We start from the raw sequence: 10,657 nt of genomic DNA on the forward strand, positions 1-10,657 counted from the left end.
AAATTTTGATAAATTTTTAAACTCTTTTCGGTCTATAAGTATTTTCTTTAAGTTGCTGAGTTGTATGATTGCGTTAAACCAGTCACTCTTTTGAAGATTTTCCTCTCTGTTCATTATTTCAATTTGCCTTCATGCGTAGGTACTTCATCATTCCTCAAATTTCTCCTTTTAATGTATATTTAATTTGTTTCGATTTTTTTTTTGACTTTTTGCAATTGTTGTTTGATAATTTATTGTGTCTTGAATTCAAACTAATTATGTTCTTTAGTGTCCAAACAGATATATATTAATTATCGAGTTATGTTCATTGTATAGATAGATAGAATACCTTATTGTTTCTTTCTTTGGAAATTATTTGAATTATTCGTATGAATTTTAAATTACTAATTCTATCTTTATGTGTGTTTTTCATGAAAGTGATAGGTCAAAAACTATTCTGCATAGCAAGAAGAATTATAGAGCAGTAAGTCTCTCTAACTGGTCTAATTTCTTTCATAATTTTTTTAATTTCAGTCTCTATTGTCATGATATATTATGTCATTTATCTACTAATTGATGATTATATTGTCATAAATATTAATTTTCATAATTAGAATGTGCTTTGCCAAATTATCTAATTCGTGACAATCAATAAGAGGTTTCGTATTACTTCAGTGTTGGAGCATGTTATGTCGCACCTTAATCATTGGCATTATTAAAGTCATATGTAAGGAAGAAATGACCATAGAAATTTTAAAATAATAAAGAATATAAGATAACGGACACTGAAAGTTTCAACATTTGTTATTTGCCGATATTTGTGAAGCATAAAGCTCTAATGGGTTGAATATTTTATTTTCTTGATTTTTTCGAATACATCTATATCATAAAAGCAACAAAAAATTGGAAAATAAAAGTATACTCTGGATTGTTAAAAAGAGAAATTATCGAGATACTAAAGGACAAAGAAGGTAGGCTATTATTATAACAAAGTATTTACCAGCGAAAGAATTAAAATTATATATATATTAGCTATTATTTCAATTTATCTATAGTTTTGTAACCCTACATCATATTCTTTTTTGTTGTATTTAGAATAACTTACAGTAGGATCTATTGATAGCAACAAGTCATGTTTAATTTTGATGTTGCATCTCAATTTTTCAATAGTGACAACAACTTGGGCTAAGTGATTCATTGGCAGAACACTTTATTTTTTCCGATCTCTCTCTCTCTCTCTCAATATTTTTTTGTAATGGATAATAGTTTGAGGTGCTACATATGAACAAAAATCTTCCTTAATCACTCCTGGCATTTTTGTTTCGATGGATGATTTTAATTTTTTTTTTGGTTCTTTATATTTAGATTTCAGAACATCATCAACTTCTTAGGACATTACACGCCAAGCGAGCAAAGTTCAAAAATCGCTCCAAAACTTTATTTTTTGGATAATTAAAAGTGTTTGGCAAGATTTTTAAGTGTTTTCAGAGTGAAAAAACTATTTTTCTTTGAAAAATATTTAATAATTTCTTAAAAATGACAAAATCTTCTTAAAAGAAATTTAACAAACACGCCTTCTAAAAAAAGGGAGTTTAAACAAAGACGTTAGTTCGAGCTACCCAGACAAATAAAAGTTTTTTATATTTTTATGAGATAGCTGACCTTTTGCTTTATTGTCATTATTTTCTATGGTTGCTACCAAACCTCTATTTTTGTTTCCAGACTTCCGGTCCGAAATTTTGATTTTGGTAGCAATGGCATTTAACAAGTTGTGATAGCATAACACTCAATAGTTAATATTGAGTTCACAGTTTGCTAATTCATCTAACACTTTTTAGCCTTCATTCTTTGTTTATACTTCATATACATGCTTTAATAATTTATGTAGTTTTTAAAAATTTATACTATAAGACATAATACACACGTGCAACGCACATACCCTAAAACTAGTGGATTAAAATATGTGTATGTTGTGTTTGAGGATAAATTTTTTCCTATTTCTTGAATATTGTATCTAATAGTTGGCTATAGTTGAAAATAATATCACTACAGGCGTGTAGTGCTCTTATGTTCTCTTTTGCAGATACTGTAGAGAAAATTATCCTGTTACCTTCTCAAAATATTGTCCTATTATGCACATGATGCAGTATTCTTTTCGTTATGGTGAAGTACATTTTCCCTATATGGAACATCGTTTTTATTGGTACCACATATAATTTAATAATAGCTGAATAATTACCTAATGTGTCGGGCCCGTGCGTCGGGCCCGTGCAATGCACGGGCAATCTCCCTCTAGTATAGACTAAATTTCAATCATTACAGTTTTATTTTATTCTTGTTCAAATATGAATTATCATTAATACTTTTAAGGCAAAGTGCAAGTTAGTTGTGGAAATTATTCCGTTCGAAGCTCTCTAGTTTGACACCCTTGTTTGGGACTTCACTGATATTTCAAGGCCTTGTCGTTAACAATCAAGTTTATGCTCCGACAATACTTGAAGTAGGGGCATTTGTAGACATATAAATTTTACTAAAATTTTGAATATGTAAAATGATTTGGGCTATATTTTAAATTCAAGATATATTGGTCTAAATAAATATTATCGGCTGATATAATTGAATTAATTATATAAGTCCAATACAGATGGGCTAAATAAAGGAATTTTTACCTTCTATAGCAAAGGTTAACACCTTATTTATTTTAAATAAATACCATTTAAAAAAATTATATTTTATAGATGCCTTTTAATGTTTATAGCAAAATATCTATTTTTGGTTACCTCCTACCCCTAAGCCACTAAATACGCTATTCAGTTATAATATTTTCTTTCTCTCTCTACTTTGATACATGTCATTCTCTTCCCTCAATCTAATTCACTACTCTCGGCCGCACCACCTTCTTTACCCAGAAAAATGTCATGTGCATCATCATATGTCGATGGTTCTTCATCAACCTCCTCATGTGGCGTTGTTCATGGCAACTGATGGCGGCGGCGCAATAGCCATTCCAGGCATGTGGCCTCCGTTGTTCATTTCTTTTTTGCCCTATTTTTGGATTTTGTGGAAGCTTAAAACTTCTCTTTATTGCACCCATAAAAATCCATCTAAATCACAAGAAAAAAAAGGGAAAAAAGTTTTTTTAATCAATTCCCTCCCTTTCCTGAATGTACTACATATTAGACATAATATCAAGAATTCAATAATGGAGTGGCGTCCGTTTGATGTCACTGTGATCTCCGCCGCAGGCATAAAAAAGGCGAATTTGCTCAACGGCGGATTCGCCGGAAATTAGGGTTTGCTCTTGAACAAAGACCATGGAATTTGGGACTGAGCAACTTGATTTTCTGTTAATATATTTCAATATATTTTCAATGTATCACGCTGTATTTTCGTGTATTTCACATTGTCTTTTTTTTCATTGTAATTCAATGTATCTCGTTGTACTCCATGTATTTCATTGTATTCACTATCTTTTTTTTTATTGTATTTCAATGTATCCCGCTGTATTCTATGTATTTCATTGTATTTCACTGTCTCGCTGTATGCCATGAATGTATTCATATATATTGTTTTTTAATTACTATAATTTTTGTATTCAGATGTATTATAATTTTTATGAAGATTGCTATGTTTTTGGGGTATTTTTCGGTTGAGAATCTTTTTTATAACTGAAAATACAAAATTTGTGTTATAATTGAGTTTGTTGAGTTATATTAGGAGTCTATTATGTTAATTGATTCACTTTCCGTTTAAAAAAGTATAATCCCTCGTTTCACGTCGTTAATACAGTCGAATACAATAATATGTCCAGCTGTAATCCTATGTTTCATGCTTTGAATACAGTCGAATACACTCGAATACAACAACTGATTAGCTAGACTTCCCTGATTCACGCCTATTTTTGCTACTGTATTCATGAATACAATAGCTTAAATACATCAAATACATCTTATAACCACAGAAAAGGTATCTATAATTCGTAATATAACAAATCGTATCTATAGATGGCTAATTACTACTAAAAGATAGTGCTTTATAAAAATTTCTCTTAAATAAATAAGTCTTAATCCATTGGGCTAGCCCATTTAATTGGGCTAAAGTCGACCACTTCATTAAGCCCAAGATGTCACCTTCCTAGAGGCCCAGCTTAATGCCACGTGTCAAATGACATGGCACGCCAAGTCAAACGAAAGAGCCAATAAGACCATGTCACGTGTCAAAATGACAAAGCAAGCCCAGTCACACTGAAAGGCCAATGAAATCGCGCCACGTGTGCAAGTGACATGTTCTGGCCAATCAAATGCGGTTATGTCACACTTCAATTTGATTGGTTGGAAAGAGTTTGTTCTTATCATGACTCTTCCCTTCGACAACTATAAATAGGGGTCTTCATAACTCAGAAAAGATACCAGAAGCTATAACAAGAAGCAAGAAAGAGCTCGTGGATCAAACGCTGCAAATTCCTCCACAAGTTTCAAGCTTCAAGCAATCAAGTTCAAGTTCAAGCAATCAAGTTCAACCTCAAGAACGAAGAACAAATCAAGTTCAGGCTCAAGAACGAAGAACAAATCAAGTTCAGGCTCAAGAACGAAGAACAAATCAAGTTCAAGTTCAAGCAATCAAACTCAAGATCAAGAACGAAGTCAAATCGAATACAAGGCATTCAAGATCAAGGCTACTTGTTCGTGATACAATTCGTGGCAACAATCTAAGTGTTCGTGACGGATAAATCAAATTCAAATTCAAGATCAAGCTCAAAGGCCCTTGAATTTATATTAAAAAAGTAGAATTAGAGGATTCATAGAGATTGTAACACTCAAATATTCGAAATAAAATACTACGATTGTTGCAATATTTTCGGTCTTGATTTTATTTTCTCGACGCAATCTATTGTCTATAACAGGAAAACAAGATGTGCACATGGATGCCCAGAGATTCAGCAAAAATGATCAATTTCAATTTCACGGATGCACTGAATTTTTTTCCAAAAATGAAAGATTCAATAGAAAAAAAATTCAGCATATACCACACTAGTGGAATTCCTCTGAACAGATGAATACATGTACAAATATCAACTACCTATTCTAAGTGGGATGCCTTTGAAGAACTTCAGGTTACCACATAGAATGCCTGAATTCTCCGGCGCCAGTGGAATAAAAGTAACGATAAAGTATCTGGAAGGGCGACAACAGCATAAAGAGAGTTATTTGTCTTGGCACAACCTCTGTACGGCAGATTATATAGCCAGTCTTTGATAGCCAAGATCCTCCAGTGCCAGTTCATCAAAACAACGGAATCAGCCACCGATTACCACAAATCAAATCAGCTACCAACTACCTGGAAATTATGGCTACTAGCCCAAAATAAAGTATAATCCTTGGGGCTATAATTAAGTTTTCAACGCTGCTAATTGGAGCTCGTAGGTTCACAAGGTTCTACATGAACCTGTTAAATGACAATTAAAGGAGGTTAATGCGCCTAGGGCTTTTTTCTTTTCCCTTTTTTCCCCTTATCCTATCTTAAGTCAAAAGCACAGCAAAATCATGCAAAACCCATGTAAGCAAACAGCAGGTATCAATGCAAGAAATCATCCTTTGGTCATGGAAACAAAGGCGCTTAAAGGCAATGGTGACAGACAGAATAATTTAAATGCAGGAACCATGACTTCTTATGGCTACAATTAAATTCACACGAGAAACCTGGCAGTGCTTTTGAAACTCTAGAACCTTCATACCAGGTAGGGGTGTGCATTCAAATCGGTTTATCGATAAATCGAATCGATTATTTGTTATCGATTTATCGATTTATCGATTTCGATTTCGAAATTTTCCTTATCGATTTCGATTTCGATTTTGTCCTCTTCGGTTATCGGTTTATCGGTAAACCGATAAGCTATACTAAAAAGACAAATATACCCTTATTCTATAATACTACCCTTTCCTTCACTTAAGTCCCTAACCGGCTAACCCTATTATTTCCTCCCTTCTTCAGCGCCGCTTTCTCTTCAGTCTTCAGTCTTCAGTCTTCAGTCTTCAGCGTTTTCTTTCAAAGTACAAACCTAGCTCTGTTCTATCGCCACTCGCCACTGTCAAACCGAGATCTAATATGTCGGAAAGTTAGTCGCCGTTGATTATTGCCGTTTCCGATACTCCTAATTTCTTTCTTCAACTTTTTCTTTTCTCTTCTATTTGAAGGAATGCCTTCTGTGTAAATCTTTCTGTTTCGTTATTATTGGTAGTAAAGAGTCTAATCTGTTTCGTTATCTTTCGTTATCTGTTTCGTTTCGTTATTCTTCGTTATTATCTTTCGTTCTGTTTCGTTATCTTCTATCGGAAAATCTTTCTGTGTAAATCTTTGCATTGTGAATGCCGTTTACCAACTTAATATAAACGTATCAATCCCAAGGCAGTTAGTGTCTAGCTGTCTAGGCATTAGTCAGTAATTAGTTAGTCACATCTACTTATTGTAAGTATATATAATTTTAGGATTTTCCAACTGTGTATAGCTCGAGCAAAACAACACAAGCTACAAGCCTACAACCGAGCTACATCAGTTCCTATCCTCAAAAAAATTCATTGCGACATTTAGTCGAGCAATATCAGGTAATACAGGGTAGTATTAACAGTTATATTAAAACAACAAATAGATGATACCATTCATTCCCCATAATAACCACATGATTCAAGTCCTACCCCGAAAAAAAGATTAACACCAAATGCCAAAAATCGACGCAAAGCTCTACTTTTCTTGGTTTTACACACACACACAAAAAAAAAATGAATCACACGATGTGAGTTTAAAAGGGACCATGTCTTGGCCAGGTTAATGAATCTGATAAAGAATCTAGCGTAGGGTGAGACAACTGTTAAAAGTAGTATGTATTTTTAAGCTGCCCTGAAGCTTTAGTTTGGAATGTATTCATGTATGTTGACTGCAAGTATGTGTAAATGAACTGAAGCTATTTTTTCCTAGTAATTTGATAAGGAACTTATTTAAATTGATTTCTTTCCAGCCATAATTTTTAGGTCAAGAGCGACGAGTGCTGACTTCGTGTTGCTTTGCACCTTTGCTTCATTCAACTCGTTTAAGACTGTAAGTTACATTCTTCATTCACTTCATATGGCTGAAAATGATAAAATTGATCAAGTGGTTGATGAAAGTAGAGGTTCTGAGTCTACACTGCTGCAACTACTCACTCGACAGTTACAAAACAAGCGAAAAAACGATCTCGGGCATGGGATTTTTTTGAAAAAAAAGTTGATGCTAAAGGAAATAATAAATATGCATGTAGATTTTGTGGACAAGAATATTTGAGACAAAAGGCAAAAGTATGACACAAATGAATAGTCATATCAGTAAATGTCCAAGGAATCCTTATAAAGTTGAAAAAGGTCAAAAACTATTACCATATCAAACAGTACCGGGGGGTAATAAAGGTGATCTTATTCCCATGGAAATTTGATCAAGAAGAGTGTAGGATGGCTTTGTGTCGTATGGTGATTGTTAATGAACTTCCATTTAGTTTTGTTGAGAAGGAACGCTTTAGAAACTTTATGAAAGTGGCACAACCTTGTTTTCATATTCCTTCTCGTACTACTGTTACACGGAATTGTTTTGCTCTTTTTAATGTGGAAAAAAATAAATTAATGAAGTTTCTTAAAAGGAACAAGTCAAAGAGTAAGTCTTACCACTGATACATGGACTTCTATTCAAAAAATTAACTATATGTGCATCACAGCCCATTGGATTGGATAGTGAATGGATTATGCATAAAAGAATTAACTTTTCTCCAATTACTAGTCACAAAGGTGAAGATATGGCAAGGTGTATTATTGATTATTTGCGTGAGTGGGGTTTGCAAAAGATTTTCACTGTCACAGTTGACAATGCTAGTTCAAATGATGTGACCGTGGAGAAGTTGTCTGACAAATTAGATGATTGGGGAACCAATTCCATGAATGGTCAACACTTTCACATGAGATGCATGGTTCATATTGTAAATCTTATTGTGAAAGATGGTTTAAAAGAGTCAGGTATTTCTATTGCTCGTGTTAGATGTGCAGTCAGATATATTAGACAGTCTCCTGGTAGGTTGAGGAAGTTCCAGGAATGTTGTGAAAGTGAAAATATTGTCAAAAAATGTTTATGCTTAGATGTTCCTACAAGGTGAAATTCCACCTACTTGATGTTGAGCAGGGCTATTGAATATGAATGTGCAATTAAAGAATATTCTGATCGTGATACCGGCTTGTCACATTATCTTATGTTTGATGCTATTTCAGATGGAAAGCCTGTAGGTATGCTTACAAGAACTGATTGGGATGATGTAAAGAGGAATTGCACAATTTCTTGAAATATTTTATAATCTCACTTTGAAGGTGTCCGGATCACTTTATGTAACATCAAATGCCCATTTCCTTGAAATTGGTCAAGTTGCTGTTTACTTAAATTGATTAATAACAACTCAAGATGAACTTTTGAGTGAGATGGCATCAAGTATGTGAAAAAATTTTGAGAAGTATTGGGGTGAACCAACAAAAATGAACAAAATAATTTTCATTGCTTGTGTTTTGGATCCTCGCTACAAGTTTACTACTGTTAGATTTGTACTTAAGAAGATGTTTGGAGATGAAGGGACAATTATTGAAAAAGAGGTTCATACTTATATGAGTTCATTGTTTAATGAGTATGTCTCTAAGTCGGTTTCAAAAGATACTGGTAGTAAAGTTTCTACCTCTTTGCCAAGCTCTTCATTCAGCACAATGGAAACTTCAACTCCTGGTTTAGGTGAACTTTTAGATGAAATAAGGAAACATAAAGCTGCAAGTGGAGGTGTAGATTCTAAAACAGAATTGGAAAAGTATCTTGCGGAAGATCCTGAAAATGAAAGGCCGGACTTTGATATCTTGGCTTGGTGGAAGATGAACTCACCTAGATTTCCTATTCTTGCTAAGATGGCTCGAGATGAGCTTGTTATTCCTATTTCAAGTGTGGCATCTAAAAGTGCATTTAGTACCGGAGGGCGTATTCTTGACCAATTTAGGAGTTCATTAACTCCTAAATTGGTTGAAACTCTAGTGTGCCTTCAAGATTGGCTTCGGAGTGAATCGCTTCCTGTAAATGTTGAAGAAGATTTAGATTTTCTCGAGACACTCGAGGAAGGTATGTATATTTTAATTAATTTTATTGTATTGCTTAAGATAGTTAAATAATATATTAATTGCTTGACTTGTTAATATATATTCTTATTAGATTTTACTAATCTTGGCAAAGAAGCTTCCACCGACGATGTTTGCTAGAGTTTGTTAGCTGCTATGTAAGTTCTCCATTTTAAGTAATATACTTGTAAAAGAATGTGATGTATTACAAAGTTCTTAATATTTTTCTCTTTAATAACTTGAGGGTTAATTATTGATTTGCTGCCCATTTGCAGATGGACTCAATGGCTCTTCTTCAGCTGCTTCCATGTGTTCGAGTATAGTCTTATTAAAGACAAGGCCTGATGACAATGCTTCCCAGATTATGAATTCAGTTTATGACATAAACTGACTTTTTCAAGGATTGCCACATGTGTCTTTGTCATTGCTGTCCTTTTTGTGTATTTGTGGATGCAATTATCTTATTCCCTGGACAATATTGTCCTCAACATTGTCCTCTGTGGCTTAATTGAAACAATACATAATACTTGGTTCATTTCTGTCACTTTCTTTGGGTTTTTAAGGAACTAATTAATGTTTCTACTACTTTTATTTTATACTATTGGAAGTTGCATTCATCACGCAGCCTTGGAAGTTGCTTGTGTCCATGTATTATTCAAGTGATGCACATTATTTTCTTCTCCATTGCCTTCTTGTCAAGGCAGTTTTCTACTCATCCTGGTAGGTCTACTTACCATATAAACTTTGGCCTTAATTATACATTTTAGTCAGGTACCCTTTTTTCTTTGATGTAGAAACAGGTATTTTTCTTTATTTGCGTATTCTTCTGTAGTCATCACAGCGATATACTTTCCGTTGAATCCCGCAAATTTTCTTATTGGTGTAATCGATAACCGAATCGATAAGCCCCAACAATCGATAAATTGAAATCGAAAAAGTTAAAACCTTATTGAAACGATAACGATAAGCATATATACAAATCGATAATCGATAAGTAATTGTCGATAAGGGTCAAAATCGAATATCGAATGCACACCCCTATTACCAGGACTTTCATCTTGGAGACACTACTAATTTATAAATACGGAAATACACAATATAGTGATGTACAGAGTGGAACTGCTTTTTCTTAAAGTCAGAATTGAACTGTTTTCTCGAGGGACACGAATTTTAAGAGGAAGAGATAAAAGTACCTAACGATATGGTATATATTAAAAAGGACTCCATGCTGGGTAACCAATAGCTGAATCTTCCGGAAATCAAAAGGCTTCTCAGAACATCAGGCGGCTAACTCTGATATTGGATTATAACAGCAGCAAAACAACTTACTCACCAATATTTTGTAGGAGCAAACTCGATAAGGTTTTCCAGTTCAGATTTGTCAAACTTACTTATATTCAAGAAATACATCATTCTAACTGGATACCAATTTGGGCTTCATCAAAAACTAAATGCCGTACAACCAAGAGAAAGTGGATTGTGTTTCACCCAGTACGCCAACCTTTGGGGGGGGGGGGGGG

General features: G+C 33.8%; 2 protein-coding genes across 3 annotated transcripts in view; one reads left to right on the forward strand and one right to left on the reverse strand.

Moving 5' to 3' along the window:
- Nucleotides 1–4,923: 4,923 nt before the first annotated feature.
- Nucleotides 4,924–10,657, reverse strand: part of LOC109207387 (F-box protein At3g54460) — a 23,225-nt gene continuing 17,491 nt past the window's right edge. Inside the window, exon 9 of one of the 2 annotated variants that reach the window (XM_019370296.1) lies at nucleotides 4,924–5,245. The gene's annotated coding sequence lies outside the window, so the exon portion shown is untranslated. Of the gene's footprint in view, nucleotides 5,425–10,657 lie in introns of both variants that reach the window. The other variant, XM_019370295.1, reaches the window with a different exon arrangement.
- On the forward strand, nucleotides 5,783–10,649 carry LOC109207388 (zinc finger BED domain-containing protein RICESLEEPER 1-like). The gene is made up of 2 exons (XM_019370297.1): nucleotides 5,783–9,141; nucleotides 9,232–10,649. Exons 1-2 carry the CDS (start codon nucleotides 8,520–8,522, stop codon nucleotides 9,276–9,278), a joined length of 669 nt encoding a protein of 222 aa, XP_019225842.1. The 5' UTR covers nucleotides 5,783–8,519; the 3' UTR covers nucleotides 9,279–10,649.

Source organism: Nicotiana attenuata, unplaced genomic scaffold (genome assembly GCF_001879085.1).
Source record: "Nicotiana attenuata strain UT unplaced genomic scaffold, NIATTr2, whole genome shotgun sequence".
Taxonomy (NCBI): Eukaryota; Viridiplantae; Streptophyta; class Magnoliopsida; order Solanales; family Solanaceae; genus Nicotiana; species Nicotiana attenuata.

Bases quoted from the DNA above. Each gene is read 5' to 3' on its own strand.
- LOC109207388 (XM_019370297.1), top strand. From the start codon at position 8,520: ATGAACAAAATAATTTTCATTGCTTGTGTTTTGGATCCTCGCTACAAG. The intron at 9,142-9,231 runs GTATGTATATTT...TATTCTTATTAG, and splicing joins TCTCGAGACACTCGAGGAAG to ATTTTACTAATCTTGGCAAA.